This window comes from Petaurus breviceps, unplaced genomic scaffold (genome assembly GCF_028583685.1).
Source record: "Petaurus breviceps papuanus isolate PSGF00001 unplaced genomic scaffold, PetGlider_PUasm1.0 186, whole genome shotgun sequence".
NCBI classification, from domain to species: Eukaryota; Metazoa; Chordata; class Mammalia; order Diprotodontia; family Petauridae; genus Petaurus; species Petaurus breviceps.
Genome location: NW_027185798.1, coordinates 22,286,264 through 22,301,823, shown reverse-complemented (window position 1 = coordinate 22,301,823; position 15,560 = coordinate 22,286,264). Strand labels below are relative to the sequence as shown.

The 15,560-nt window shown below is 54.0% G+C and overlaps 1 protein-coding gene across 2 annotated transcripts; it reads right to left on the bottom strand.

The window, feature by feature from the left end:
• Positions 1-459: 459 nt before the first annotated feature.
• PIGS (phosphatidylinositol glycan anchor biosynthesis class S) lies at positions 460-14,640 on the bottom strand. 2 transcript variants are annotated; one of them, XM_069089809.1, is made up of 13 exons: positions 14,465-14,640; positions 13,368-13,507; positions 13,155-13,266; positions 9,068-9,157; positions 8,731-8,822; positions 8,365-8,572; positions 7,981-8,123; positions 7,782-7,896; positions 6,172-6,317; positions 5,586-5,686; positions 4,459-4,669; positions 1,010-1,117; positions 460-605 (listed from the first exon to the last, which is right to left on the bottom strand). In XM_069089809.1, the coding sequence occupies exons 1-13, from the start codon at positions 14,583-14,585 to the stop codon at positions 597-599; spliced, it is 1,596 nt and encodes a 531-aa protein (XP_068945910.1). In that variant the 5' UTR covers positions 14,586-14,640; the 3' UTR covers positions 460-596. The 2 variants fall into 2 exon arrangements, with proteins under 2 accessions (XP_068945910.1, XP_068945909.1); XM_069089808.1 differs by lacking the exon at positions 460-605 and having other exon boundaries at positions 631-1,117.
• Between the last annotated feature and the right edge of the window lie 920 nt (positions 14,641-15,560).

Sequence of the window (15,560 nt, the reverse complement as noted above, 5' to 3'; positions counted from 1 at the left end):
CTGCTGTGCCAGACAGCTGTGGGCAACAGGAAGGCCAGTGAAAAAGGATGTTGCAAACCTCTTCTGATGGGAACACCTAGGATCTTCCCCCACCCCCAACCTGGGCAAGGCCAAGCGATTCCAGGGCCCGCAGCTAGTGATGCCTAAGCCATCTGTAAGGAGACTGGGAGGGGGAAGCAGATTTCATGGGAGAACGGAGGCTCAGCTGTCACTTCTAAGGCAACACCAGCAAATGATGGTCCTTTTCTGCCTGCAACATTCCACCCAGGATTTTCCCAGCAAGACGCCAAGGGCTCTCCCATTCTGTACACTTAGGGTGGCTTCCTCCACCAAGAGTCTTTCTTTCTCTGTCCAAGCTTGCAGACACATGTCAATCCCCAAACAGCAAGTGTGCCAACCTTTTATACCCAAGTCTCAGCTTAGAGCTTGGTTTAAACCAGTGAATAAAACACAGGCAAATCATGGAGGGCCAGATGACCCTAAGACTTTTATTTCCTTTTCAGCTACCTTTCTTCCCCTTTACCCTCCCAACCCACCAGCTCAGCTGATCCCTTATGAGGGAACTAAATGAAAGAGGCCCCAGGACAGAGAACTTCTTAGAGGGCCTTCCCTTTGCCCACCCACCCGCCCACCCACCCACCCACCCAAAGGCTAGGCCTCAAACCAAAAGGATCTGCAAGATGAGGGCACAAAGCACAGGGAAGAATGAGGGTTCTCAAAAATGGGACCAGGCTACTCTCAGGGGCAGTAATTCATCTCCTCTACAAGCTACCACCCCCACCCAAGCCTGGCTTTCACAAAGAGGGGGCCCTTTGCCCCCCATTCTCCCTCCTTTGAACACTCAGTCCACCTTTTCAATATCCTTCCTGGCTTTTTGGTTCTCCACGATAATCTTGATCATGGAGAGAAAAATGGGCACTGCCATGGGCAGGAAGAGGGGAATGTAGATGGCAAATTTCTGATCATCAGGAAAGTAGAGGAGGTGAAGAAGGGAGGGGTCAAAGAAGGCCTTCTCCGAGGACGTCACTGCCTCCCGGCTGGCACGGAAAGCAGACTCCAGGTTCCCAGCAGCCAGTTCCACTGCTGCCTCATGGAAGGCATCCACTGCTCGGTATACCTGGGTAGAAAGGCACCGATCAGCTCTGGGGTCAGAGTCAGGCTTGGGGAAGGGAGATGGTGCTTGGTGCCTCCATCCCACTGAGGTACTGGGTCACTCTGGCAGTCACTTAAAAGGATGACCAACCCCCCACCTGACCTAGGAAGGGCAAAAGCACAGGGTGCTCCCTTGAGGTACTCCGAGCCCCTTCAGGCATCACCAGGACTCACTGGGGGACTACCAACACCCTCCACAGCAACGTGCAGGGACTTCGTAATCAGCACAGGACCCAGGAAGCTGGAGGTTCCAATTCAATGGGTCCTTCTTCATTCTACAGCTGACAAACTTCCACCCTGGGACCCCCAATCCCTCAAGTCAGATGCCACGTGCTAAGTCAAAAGTCTTTGTCCATGCTGTCACTTTCCTGGACTGTTATCTCTGCCAACCTTGGGCCATATCCTCCCTCCTCAGGAAACCCCTGGCCCATGTATTGTGACAAGCAGACGCAGACACACACACACTCGGATTCCATTTATTCCACACTTCTCACTGACACTTCCAAATTCTCATTGCTCCAAGACTCCTGCCTCCAAGCTATCCTCCGTCATTTGTCATTTTTCAAAAGGATTCCATCCTGGTTCACTGTCATCACCTCCACCTCAAGCCCTGATGACATTCCCTCAAGCATCCAGGATTCCCCCAGTGCAGGGAGAGGGTAGACAGACACCAGAGAAGAGTGTCCGGGACAAAGCTTTAAGAGATGCCCATAACTGGTGTGTGAGAGCTGTCTGCAGATCTGGCAAAGGGGAAGAGGGAGGGCTTAGGAACCACCCTCCACTCCCTACACTGGCCATCATTTCACTTCTGCTGCTCAGAGGGGTACTCATACTTTAAACCGCACCATCACCCGTAACGATGCCAACTCCAGTGCCAATTTCTGACGATAATGCACCATCCTCCCATCTCCGTCTGCTTCAATCTTCTTGTCTCTTCATCTTTACTTTGACCTTCAATGACTTCAGCAATCCCTGTCCTCGGGCCTCCCTTCTCTCCCCTTACAGTCTTGCCCTAGAGATGCCAGTCTGGCTGGGAACCATCCTCAACCACTGAATGGCCACGCCCAAGTCCACCTGTCTTCCATGCCCTGACGTTGGTACTGCTGAGCGCTGGCAGACAAGGCACCCAAGTGTATGTTCATCTCACCAGGGCTTCCCAGCCAAATGACACTAGTCTGATTCTTCCTGCATGACTCAATAACAAAGTTGTTCCAAACCTTCCCTCTCCTCCCTCCTGAGCTCCTTCTTCCTCTTCCTCATGACAGCTAGGTGGCACCATTGGGCACAGAGTGCTAGACTTCAGACAATAACTGTGTGACCCTGGGCAAATCACTTCACCAGACTGCCTCAGTTTGAACATCTATAAAACGGGGATGAAACAGCGCTTACCTTCCAGTTACCTCACAGAGGACAGAGCCTTGTGAGCTCCACCTCTCCACCTTCCCTCCCTCTGACCGTCTCTGAGAAAGGAGTGGTCCTTCCCTTTGTCAAGGCTCCAGCAGCACCTGTGAGCCCAGCTCCTCCCTCCTGCCTCCAGTCTCTGCCCTTCTATTGGCTCCTTCGGTGGGGCTGACAAACACGCTGGGTCTCCATCCCCTCGACTTATTACCTTCCCTCTCCCTTCCCTTTCAATGTACTAAGATAATAGAAAGAGCGGCCTCCTTTCACCCCCTTCCTCCTGACCCCTCTCCTCAACCTATTCTCCCCACAGTCACCTACAAGCTTGGCCCACTGAGCCCCGTGGCCCTCCTCCTGGGTCTCTGCACCTTTCGGCCATGCTCCCTCTCCTCCTTACGCTCCTCTGCCAGCTCTTCAGCCGGCTCCCACACATGCATCAGGGGCATCTCTTGACCTAGACCCTCATTCCTTGTGTCATTCAAGGGTTGCTGGCGATCTCAACTCGCACGGGTTCCGTTATCATCCCCACACAATGACTCCCAAATGATAAAGCCAGTGCTAAGCGGCTCCCTCCATCTCCAGCCCTGAACTGACCTTGTCCAGGAGTTTCTCCCACACTCTCCAGGGTACTGGGCCCTGTGGATTCTGCTTCCCTCTCCCCTCAGGAGCCACCCTGCTCCTGTAGGCTCCCATCTGTCAGCCCTCCCTAGACACTGGAACCGCCTCTCCACGCTGTGCACCGAGAGCTGCCAAAATACTATGCCTCCATTGAGGAGCGTGCACAAGAGGGATCTGCAATGAGCTGTCTGTTCCCACCTGTGCCTCAAGAGCTCCTGCTCCTGAGCACAGGCCCCATGGAGGCCAGAGACAGATGGTGAGGGCCCGAGGGCCATGTCAGCCAAGAGGCCTGTGGTAGTAAAAACCTGGAAACAACATGGAGGGCTCACGGCTGGGGCCCGTGAATGGGATGGGATGCTAGGGAGAGGAGGGACACTGCTGCCAGCTGCCACAGCGACAAAGAACTTAACACATCCTCCCCTCTGATCCTCACAATACTATGACCAGGGGCTGTTACGTCCATTTTACAGATGAGCACACCAAGGCCAAGTGAGGCTGTCGCCTGCCCAGGGACCCATGTCTCACCCCTGCTCCTTGTGCCCAGGGACTAGGAGCATGGAGAATTCTGAGCAACAGGGACTTGTACCAGCAGCTGGAGAGTGAAGTCCTCAGGGCCTGGGGACAAGGGGCCCTGCCCACCCTCACCAATGCTGACGTGCAGAGGTCCCGACTGTCAGCTTTGCTTTCTGTCACAAGGGAGAGCTCATCTGGACAGGGTGATTGTGGGGAGAGGCAACACAGACAACTGTCACATCAAGAACAGTAGTGCTGGCTCTGGAGGCAGAAGACCTGGGTTCGAGTCCTACCTCCACCATTTACCACTGACCTACTCTCAGGTGGGTCCCATCCCCCACCTGGGCCTCAGTTTCCTCCTCTGTCGAATGTGGGAGCTGGACCCAGTGGCCTGAGGTTAGTTCTACATCTAGGATCCTCCCCTACTCAAGAACCTGCTGTAGCTCCCTATGGCCACTGCAGTATACCAACTCCTTGGCCTGGCACCTGAGGTCCTCCACCATCTGCCTCTAAGCTCCCTTTGCAGCCTCGTTCCCACAATGCCCTACAAAGTGCTCAACACTGCAGCTGGCCCAGAGCACAGCAACCTCACCTCCAGCACAAGCCACGCTCCAGGCCTGGCCGTGCTCCCCCCCCAATCTGGGCCTCCAAGAATTCTCATTATATTCTTATTCAAGCCAGGCAGTGGTAGCCCAGAGGTTTCTGAAGGACAGGGCCTATTCCTTTCCTGGCCTTATGATCCCATTACGCAGCATGGGGCCTACACACAACACACACCTCGGAGGCCACATCATCCTTGATCACGATGTTGCCAATCTTGTCTAGTAGCTCGGCAAGGGAGGTCAGAGTGGTGGTGACCGTAGCCAGGTTCTCCACGGCCCGGGTCCAGAGCAGCCTGTCCAGCTCCCAGGACCTCAGCCCTTCACTCGGAGGGCTGGCCAGAAGGAAGTATTCTGGCATCTGAGGTGGGTGGACCCCAAAGAGTAACCTGGAGAGCAGGGAGAGGAGAGAAGAGGTAGGCATGGGGGGTGGTGAGAGAGCTAGGCCCTGGTCCATGCAGGGTCTGGCCTTTGATGGGGGCATTAAAGGCAGATTCAGTGATTGCCAAGAGATTATGGACATGCCCAAATACCCCCAAGATCCCACACTGTGTCCTCCGTGAAGCATCCCCTGACGCATGGCTCCCCACGCCCTCCCACCAAGCAGGCTACGTGCCTCCTCCCCACCCCCCACCCCATGGACCTTCTCTGTGGCACATGGCTTGTCTGCCTGGTGCCCACTCTCTGTCTTGACTTATTCCGACACACCATATGTGGTCCCTGAGGGCAAGCACTATATCTAATGGATCTCCTGTGCCCCCTCTCCCCACAGTGGTCAGCCCTATAATGCATACTGTGGATGTGCAGCAGATGTTTGCTCAATCCCAACAGGTTAGCTAACCCTCATGGAGCAGAGAGGGAGGGTGGTGGACTGGCTGGCCTCTATGCCACTTAGGTGTGTGACCTTGGACAAGCTGCTAACCCCTCAGCACCGCCCCTGACCTTCACTAGAAGAGGCCAGTCCTCCCCAGCAGCTGCATGCACCAGGGCCCTCCCAGAGCCTGAAGCCCGCCCTTACCCCCAGCCCCTGCCCCTATTCCTTGGATTGCACTGCTCCTCCAAGGCAAAGGAAGGAATCTCATCTCAGAGACCTTTCTGGTAAGATCTGAGGGCAAAGGGTCCCAGAAATTGCCTTCTGACACTGAGCCTGCCCCTCACCTCGCCCTCTTGAGGGTCTGGGCATGGAACGCTCCCCAAAGGGTGCCATGGGGGAGCCCTGGAACTGCAAGAGCTGAGGCCTATCTCCCTAGGTAGATTCCCCATCCCCTTCTATCCCCCAGGACGAGGGGAACCCAGGACCCTCACCGCATCTGAGACAGGAACACCTCCATCACTGGTACCATGTCCACATTGACCTTCACAGGGTACCTGGTAGTATTGTAGGCACTGGGGTCGACATTGTATACCTGGAGGGAACAAGTCAACATCACCCCACACTGGCAGAGCGCCGGGCTAAGACACCAGGGGTAATGACAACAACAATGACCAATCTCAGTCCCAGAGAACAGATGAGGAAAGATGTCCCCCACCCATGGCTGGAGAGGCCTAAGGGATATGATGGGGGAAGAGGGCAGCGACTGCAGGTGCAGAACACCACCTGGGCTGTCAAATATGGCTGACACAGCCCCTGGATGCGCTCAAAGGGAAGGTTCACTATGGGCAATGGGTAGGCCCTGAAATGACGGGGAAGGATGGAAGCACAAAAAGGCCTCAACAAAACTTTAAGAGAAGAAACAGGACAGGCCTGCCCTCAGGGAGCTCCAAATCTGGCAGGAATCCCAAGCCCTGCCCTCAGGGAGGCCCCATATCCAAGAAAGTCCAGGACAAAGCCCATGGCCAGGGCAGCCACTTCTGGGGGAGGAGAGCTGATGGCAGGGGAATGGTCCATTACCATGATGCCGCCCCAGCGGGGGCTATGGAAAGCGTTGGTGGCCACCCGGGCCCCATCCTTGTCCTGGATATATAGCGGGGAGTGGGCACGCTCGGGCACATACAGCAGGAAGTTGATCACTGGGTAGAGGGAGGCAGCTCTGGATCCTGGAGGAGGAGGCCAAGGAAGGACCCTGAGTCTGCTTGAGAGCCACACCATATACTGCGGCCCCAGAAACCACTGTTCTCCCCAAGTGCCCCCACTATCAAACAGCTCCTGGAATCTCATCTTTCCCACAAATTCTCCCAGGATAAAGCTGAAGCTTTCCTGGCCCCCATGGCTGGGCTTGTGAACCCCTGGGCCAAGGAGGGATTTAGGCAGAAGAATGCGGCAACAACCCCCAACCCAGTACCTCATAAGCATAAACACTCCATGGTACCAGTGTTGGAAACCCCTGGTTCCACCATTCAAGATCATTCCTTTCCCCCTACCCTCTTCCTGATATGCCTGCAGAGGGAGCCCTTTACATCACAAACACAACAGAAAGGAGTTATCAGGTACTTTCCTAGGGAGGGAAATGGTAGCCAGAAGCCTTGAGGACTCCTGGGGGGTACAACGTTAGAATTCTGCCCATGCTGCTTAGCAGTTTTCCCCCAGGCTCCTCTTCTCTGCCCAATTTTCCACCATGACCACTCATCCAAGCCCCTGCTAAAGTTAAAGTGTCTCTGAGGGAACACCTGCACCAAGGAAATCCCAGGCCTTCCCCAAAACTCACCTTCCCCAAGCAGTCACTATGGGGGCTCAAGGTCTCCCTGCCACGCCTAACCTGGGGCCCCCTCTCTCATGAATGCTGCCCTGTGATCTCTAAGCAGCTCTGGATTCCACCTCTAGTCTAGACTATGAGTCCTACCTTGGCAGAGATCAGACCTGGCCATCGCTTTTTACAACGTGCCTGAGCTGTGGGGGGTAATGACTCTGTCCAGGTAACACCCAAGGCCTCATCTCTGGCCTTCCTGAGGTCTGAGCCAGCACCACCACCTGCCCACTGCAGACTCGACCCATCCAGAGAAGCCACCGTCGTCCCCCCAAGCCCACCTGTCTGGGTTTTCTATTTCTGTCCCTATCCCCACATCCCCCAGGTCCACAAGCTCAGCCATCCTCAACTTCTCATCTCCACCTTACATCAAGCCCCTCTTTCTGCTCTAATTCTTCTCCATGTGGCAAACATTCCTACAGCACCCCTCTGATCCAGTCACTGCCCTGCTCAATGACCTCTGCCCTGCCTGGCATTGAAAGTCCTCCACACCCTGGCCCACCTCCTCCCTATGCTAAGCCTAGTAGGGTCCTGACCCCCCCCCCCCCACTCCTCAGTGGCCTTCAGAATCACCCCAACCCCCTTTCCCTACCACCAAGCAGGCACATGCACATCAACACAGAGAGACTACTCTGTAAGCACCCTATAACCCCCCCGTTCCCCATCATCACACATACATGAGTACACGTGTGCGTGCACATGCACACACTCACACATACACACACGTGCGTGCACACACACACACACACACACACACACTCTCCTCCTCCCCCTTCTCCTCCTCCTCTCCCATCACCCCCACAGAGGGCTTCTTTACCCAAACGGGCCTCCACAGGGTTGATGACGTGAGGGAGGCTGTGAGCTGCCAGGGTATAGCTGGAAGAGGCCACATCAAAGCGAGGAGTCACTCCAAGCATGGCGTAGTACAGGATCTGGGGGAAACCAAGGGGCCAGCCGGTTACCAAGGCCCTCACACATCTCCCGAGGCAGGAAGCCTGGATCGGGCAGCCCCTTACCTGAGAGTCCATGGAGAAGTTGCCGATAGCACTGAGCAGAGACAGGAAGGGCTGCACGTAATTCTCCACTGCCCCCTCTATATCCCAGTGGACTTCGTGGGACTTGGGATCAGGGTTCAGTAGACTGAAGGTGATCTCATAGCCTGTAGAGAGGAAGAGGAGTCAGGGAGGTCACAAAACCCCTGGCCTGGGGAAACAGAACTGAGGGAGGGAGGAGACACGGCCAGGCTAATGACGGACCCCACAGCATCCACGTCCCTTCCCAGCCTGAGATTCTGTGATGCCCACTCCACCAAGGCACAAGGCCAGGGCCCTCTGGGCCTCTGCTCTGCCTGCCCTGCCTCCCTCACAGGCAGCCTAGGAAGAAGGGAGAACGTCACCTACCCAGGCTGGACTTGAGGGGCCGCCTCTTGTCCAAGCTCAGTCTGTCCTCTGGAAGGTGGTCACCCAGGGCGGAAGCAAGGACCTCATTGGTCAGTGACATGGACTGGGCCACCTGTAGCACCCTCTTGCCAATCACCGTCAAAGCCTGCCGACCATAGGCTCCCCGAACAAATGCAGTCCTCTTGGGTCCAATGTAGCTCATCTTGTCCTGCAGGGAGGGGAGATGGTAGGTGAGGGAGCATCCCAGGAAGAGGGGCATCACCCCCCCCATGAAATGATAGTACATGGAAATGATCCCCATGAGAGAGACTTCCGTGGGATGCAAGACTTCCCAAGAGGAAACAGCAAGCTTCCAGCGCTCTTTACCTGGGGGAGCAGTGAGGATTTTTCAGGGATCACAAATATGTTGAGTGAGCCCAGTGAATCCTCCTTTGGTGAAGGTAACGCGGCTTCAGCCTCTAAGGAAAAGAGTAGCCAGTTGGGCAGGAGGCCTAATGCCACCCCCCCCTCCAGAAAGCCCCTGATACCCCCAGACCAAGGGGCATCCTCCAGGGCAGAGCCTAGCATCCCTTGTGGGGCCCCTGGGAAAGCTGTTTCCCTCAAGGGGACTCCTCGGAGGCACCCTCCCTATCTTTCTCCATGAAGGCTACAGAAAAGCAAAGTGCAGAAGGCCACAGGCCCCTTGGGGTTCTCCTTCTCGCACCTTCAATAGTGTCCTTTTGCAAGGCTCTCTCCTCATAGGACCCCGCCATTCGATAGGCCTGCTGGAAGCGGCTTTTGAGCTTCATTTTGCCTGAAGGGAAAGGAAGTGTGGGCTCAGAGGTTGGCCCTCAGGACTCATTCCCAAGCTCTCCATAAGGTCATCCCAGACACAGCCAAGGTCCAGAAGCCTTGGCCATCAGCTTGGCCATTTGCTCCCTACTCACCTGTCTCCAAATCTGCCTATGCTCCCCCAGTTCCCCATCATGGTTCTCATGTCCTTCTGACTTAGAACACCTTACCCCAAGCCCCAACCTCCATAAATCAGGGAGGACCTGACTCCATTCCCTACCCCCTCCCCTTCTATCCTCTCTGTATCCTTCCTATTCTGAGGGTATTTATCACATATGCCTTAAGACATTTGTGTGTCCTGTCTTAGCTGTCCTACTAGACTGAAAGTGTCATATGGTGGCTCCCCTCCTTGGCCTTCCTTCTATTCCTCCTCCTCCAGCACAAAGATGGGTTCAGTTCTTGGCTCAGATCCCACGTCCCCCTCTGCTCCCTATGGTCACTCTGCCTGGCACTCAGGTCCACCCAGGCCACTATCTTGTAAAAGCACTGTACCTCAGTGGGCCCAGGGGAAGGTGGAATGAGATGCTCTGAGAGCCCTCCCCCACCAGGGTCCAAACCAAGCCATTTCAGGGTTCCCTTCTCACCCATAAGTAATAATATTCCTAGGGGACAGAATGTTCCTAACAAGGCTGAGGGCTGCCTACCAAGGAAGGGTTAAGAAGGTCTAATGCCCTTAGCCTTCCTTGGAGAGAAAAGGGTCTGTGGAGGCCAGAGGCAGCTCCCCGTGACATGGCCAGATTTGGCACAGACTGGACACAACGGCCACCCTAGAGCTGAGCTTCCACTCCAGATCTTCAGATGAATCCCAGGCCAGTTTTCCCTCCCCATAATCCTGCTCTCAGGTGTCCCTCCCTCTGTAGTCTTTTGGTGAGTGTTCAAGGGCAAATTCATTCCAACATCAGTCTAAGCCTAACAATAAGAAAGGGGCATCTGCTGTGAAATTCAATTCAACTAAACTCAGCATTTATAAAATACCTACAGTGTGCAGAAAAATGGGAAGGAGTGATGGAGGAGACAGGGAGACTAACCAAGTTTAGATAAAATATAAAGTCTTCATGGAACTTTCAGTCTAGCTTTCTAGAAAATAGACCCTCTGGGCAATGAAGTGGTGCAGTGAATAGAGCACTGGCCCTGAAGTCAGGAGGACATGAGTTCAAATCCAGCCTCAGACACTTAACACACAAAAATCAGCTGTGTGACCTTGGGCAAGTCACTTAAACCCAAATGCCCTCCAAAAAGAAAAAACAAGACCCTCAAGTGTATTACTTGAGCACATTATATGGCTGAAATTCAGATTTGTCTGAAAACTGGATTTAGCATCAGAGGACCTGGGTCCTTCTGCCATTAAGAAAGGGTGACCTCCTTTGGTGAAGGTCATCTCTCTGGGCCTCAGTTTCCCATTTTGACATCAGCCTAGATGATCCATCTCTCAGGTCCCCTCGGGTTTTAAGTCATGGTCTGCTGATCCTGGGTCCCAGCCACTACTCCCTTCAAACAGACTACCACCAGCCCTGAGCCTTGAGAAGGAGCTGCCTGGCTCTTGGTAAGGAACTCCCTTCTTGCTGGGGGATTTTCCGGTTGGTCCAGCCCCAGAAGGGGATGTGGATAATTCAACAAAACAGAGAATCCAAATAGCACTGCTAATTCAGTTGGGGTTCTCTCTTTCCTACCACCATCACTACTGTTTAGCCCTTATCTCCCAACACAGTGCAAGGATCAAGGATCCTGGGCTTCTGGGGATGATGGGTAGTTCCTGGAAAGCTGTATTTGGGACTGTAATGGAAATGCAGATTTAAAGATCTTCCCTGCCCCTAGGCTAACGTGCACCTGAAGCCTGGGGTGGGGGAGGCTTGTTTGTCAGTAGATACTTCTTGATTGGCCAGTGAGTCAATAAGGTTGTTACATTCTCTGAGCCAGGAGAAGGCTATATAAGCCCTGATGTGTAGCTTTGTTTTTGGGACTCACTTTGAGAAGTGTTCTGTGATTTGATCTGAATTCTGGAAAGCCGTTGTTGAGAGTCCCCCGGCTTTGAAAAACCCAGAATGTGGAAACCCAGATGTTGACTGGGTATGGATGTAATGGTTGGACAGTTTGGAAATCTGTCTACTTGATGTTTCTGTCTTGATAATTATGCCTGTATACTTTGAGGTTCAGGGTGCTGACCTTTTCTCCTGAACAAGGTAAACGATATATGTCTGACTGATTAAAGTAAGCTTGTTAACCCATTTTGAGTTGCTTTCCTTTAACAAAGCAGATCCAAGAACCTGTGGTAGCTGCAAACCCTGAGGACGCGCTTGGGGTGCTTGCTGCTACAGGGACCAGAGCCTAAAAGTGCCTTTCTGTCGGCCTTCCACCTGCCCAAAAGCCACACAGCAAGCAAGCTACTGAGAAACATCCATATGCTCTTCTTTATAAGTAACATTGCAGACCATAAGGGTGATGATTTCAGTGCCAACCGCACGCCATGTCTGTGTAAAGTGCTCTACAAGCCTTACCATGCCAGACCAGCAGCAGCTATCACCACCACACATGGCAGAAAGGCCAGAAGGTATAATCACATCCTCAGAATTTCTAGACTATTCCTGTTGTCAAAATACTCGGCCAAGAGCCTCAAACCCAGCTCTCCTGTTCCTGCTCCCACATGAGGCATCTCTGGACTGCAAGCATGTGAAGCAGCAGTGGGCCCTGGCCACTCCTAAAAACTGCTCTGGTGGCAGGTTCTGTTCCCCAGGCCTCCCAGGAGTGTGCAGCAGCATCTCCAATTCAATTTAACAATCATTGATCAAAGTCATACAAATAGTGCCTGGCCTCAATGAAGCCACAAGCATTTAGTAAGCACCAGCTGTGTACCAAGCACTGTGCTGGGGCTGCTAACTATTTTACAGGAGGGACAACATGTGCGTGCAGAAGGATTTCATCCAAGATAGCATTCAGTGAGGAGGGACTGGCAGTAGGGGACCAGGGAGACCCAGGTATGGGCTTGGTGCCATGAGGGGCACAGAATAAAGCTGAGCCTTGGAGGAAGAGAGGCCTTGGAAGAGGGAGCATAGGGGAGGCAGAACAAGCAAGCCTGGGGAGTGGTCAAATGAACGTCATCTGGGGAGCGTAGCTGATCAGCCAGTGTGAGTGAAACGTGAGAATGGACAGACCAGGAAGACAGGTGGGAGCCAGGCTGTGGAGGGCGCCAAAGGCCAGTGGAAGGATCTTGTCTTACTATATCCTAGGGGTACTGGGGAGCCACTGAAGTTTTCCAAGCTGACGCGGTCAGAGCTCCGTTTTAAGGAAGAGAAGCAAAAAGATCAATCAAGAGGGTAGCCATCTTAGAGAGGAGCACTGGCAGTATGACAACTACCATACAGAACAGGGCAGAGAGGACAGAGAGTGAACGTGGAGTCAGGAAGACAGGAGTTCAATCCCACCTACTGGTACTTACAACTGTGTGACCCTGGGCAAGTCACTGCATTCACTGAGCCTCAGTTTCCTTAAATGTAAAATAGGAATAACAATACTTGTAGTACCCACCTCACAGGCTTGTCCAGGGGATCAAATAAGATCACGTACTTCCTCATTTTGTAAATGTGTAAATACAGTAGAAATGTGAGTTATTATGACTGCTAAGGGGTAAACTCCCTCTCCTCCATGGATGCTGAGAAAAACCTGTCTCTAGGCTTTTGGTGACCTATTTTTAAAACTATAAATTTAACATCCAAACAAATACACAAAAAGGGGTGGGGGGGCATAAATGAGACCATAAATTAATTTGTGGTGCACCTATTAACTTTACCATGGTAATAACAAAATCACCCTTAGTCAGCTTTGCCAGACACCCAGGCTCCAGGGCACTGTGACTTGCCCAATTCCTTCCCAAACCCCCAAAAGTCTGTTAGGGCATCCCCATGTTCAACCTAGGAGCTGGAGGGAGGCAGCGACAGAGGCAGCTAGGGGTGGAGGAGACTCACATTTCAATGGGACATCTCGCTCATTGACAACTGTGAAGGGCAGTTTTTGCTGATCCACTATGGGCAGAGAACCCTGGACAAACACCACGGAGACTGGAACTCTGAGTCGGAGCTAAAAGAAGAGAGGAGATTAGGGGTCCCCAGCTGAGGTGGCCAGGAGACCAATCCCCAAGCTTTTGTGGCACCACCCCACGGCCCCTCCAAAGGCCTCACCAGCAAGGAGTCCAGCTGGCTGATCTGAGAATAAGGCAAGGCAGCCCGGTAGGTCTCGGTGGTCTTCCACCACAGGGGCAGCCCAAGCATGACGGCCATGGTGGCAAAGCAGAGGGCGGCATGTTTGCCCCGGATCTTCTCTGGGGGAAGAGGTAAGATAAGGAGGGAGTCAGCCAGAAAACCTTGTGTGGAAGACGTGGGGAAGGGAAGCCCATCAGCCTCTAAACTCAATAATCAGTCAATGCTCCTTGTGCCAGGCGCTGGGGCTGTCCACCCCTTCCACTCCTCCCTCCTGCTCACACACTCAGAGGGCTGGGGAGGGCTCCAGTCCCCTCCCCACCCCCCAAATACAAAAGGGAAGCTCCAGTCCAAGAGCTCTTAACCTTAATTTTTTTTCCTTCTTACTATTTTGATTAATCGTATTTCAATATGTCCGGTTTCCATGGCAATCCTATTTTATGCATTTAAAAACCTACTGCTGATAGTGAGTCTCTCACCATGGGGAGCCCACAACGATGCGCGCAGGCACGTGAACACCCACGCTCTGAGGGGGGCCTCTAGGTCAGGGGCTCCTCATGTTTTCTTATTAACATTCTGATATCTGTATTTCAGGATTCGTGGTTTCTCTGGCAATCCACACAATATTCTGCGCACTTATGCCGAAAACGAGCCTCACACGCTATGCGGAGCCTACGGGCATGCACGCACATGCATGGACACGCAGGGGCTTAGTCCCCACGCACCAGCAGACACAACGCACACCTGCTCACACATACGTGCACAAACAACCCAAGGGCGCACATACAGAAGCACCCCAACCCACTCGTGTGCACATGCATGGGGGGGCCGCAAGCACCCAAACACGCCACACCCACGCGGGACACCAAGGCACGCGCGTGCACGTGCACCCAGGAGCATACGCACACACCCAAGCACACGAAGGAGCGAGGCCACACCCAGCCTTCCCCCAGCTCCCTGCAGCCTCTCCCCTCCCCCTCCCTCTCCTCAGGGCCTCAGTTTCCCCCTCCCTCCGCGGACCCCCCGTGGGGCCCGGACCCCCCCCCCCCCCCGCCTCTCCGAGGCCGGTTCCTACACACCTGGGTCCAAGATTAGCGCTGTCAGCGCCTGGTTCCGTTCCCGTCCTCCTCGGTCCACGCGAGGGCGTTCCACGCGAGCTCGCTCCGGCACCCTGCCTTCTGCCATCCTGCCTTCCGCCATCCTTCCTTGCCGCAGTCAGGGCGAGGCTACGGCGGCGTCCTCCAATCAGAGCTCAGTGTGACTCTCCCCAGGATGGGGCGGAGCCAAAGTTCGGTCGCCGCCAATCCCAGGGCAGTATCCTCTAGCAACACTCCCGGGCCCGCCTCCCGAAGGCGGGCTGCTGGTCACTACGGGCCGCGACGAGGGACTGAAGAGCTTGGGGCGCGAGGGCCAAGGAAATGCGACAGCGGGCAGAATGCACCTGCTCCAGCGGCGCCTGGTCCAGACCTGGGCGGGAGACGCACGGGAGGACGAGAAGGAGGCTCGGGGCGGTGGCGCAGACCTTGCAGACGTCATCCGGGAATGGTGGTGCAGAAGGGGGTCTGATGCTGCCCACATCTGAATAAGCGCTTACTAATCAGTCTTGGAGAGCCAAAGAAAGGCCGAACGAGAGCCTGCCCTCAGGGCGCTTACAGTCTAAGGGGCAGCCCAGGCAGTGTTCGCGCTCATTGCGAGGACGTGCGCCCTGACACCGAGCTTCAGTTTACTTACCTCTTCTGTATTCTCCATCCTCTGCTTCCAGTCCTTAGCATGTTAGAGCTGATTCAGGAACTCCTAATGAGCCTGTCCAGCGCACCCATTTTACAGATGAGGAAACTGAGGCCCAGAGGAGTTAAATGAGCCATTTAGGATGTGTCTGTGGCGGGATGTGACTGCATTAAAAGTCCAGTACCCTTTCCAGGACATAATGGTGGCTTCTCAGTTCTGCCTTTCAAGGGCCAAGAAGCACCTTCTCCCTTCAAGTACTTGAAGACAGATATTAGTCCCTGAGTCTTCTCTTCTCCAGGATAAAATACTCTCAAGTCCCTTCAACTAATCCTCATATGGCATGGTCTTCACCGTCCTGATTGCCTTCTGGCCAACTTATCAATGCTGTCCTAACTCCAGACACTATAACTCATATATGACCAACGTTATCACCTCCCTATAGGAGAC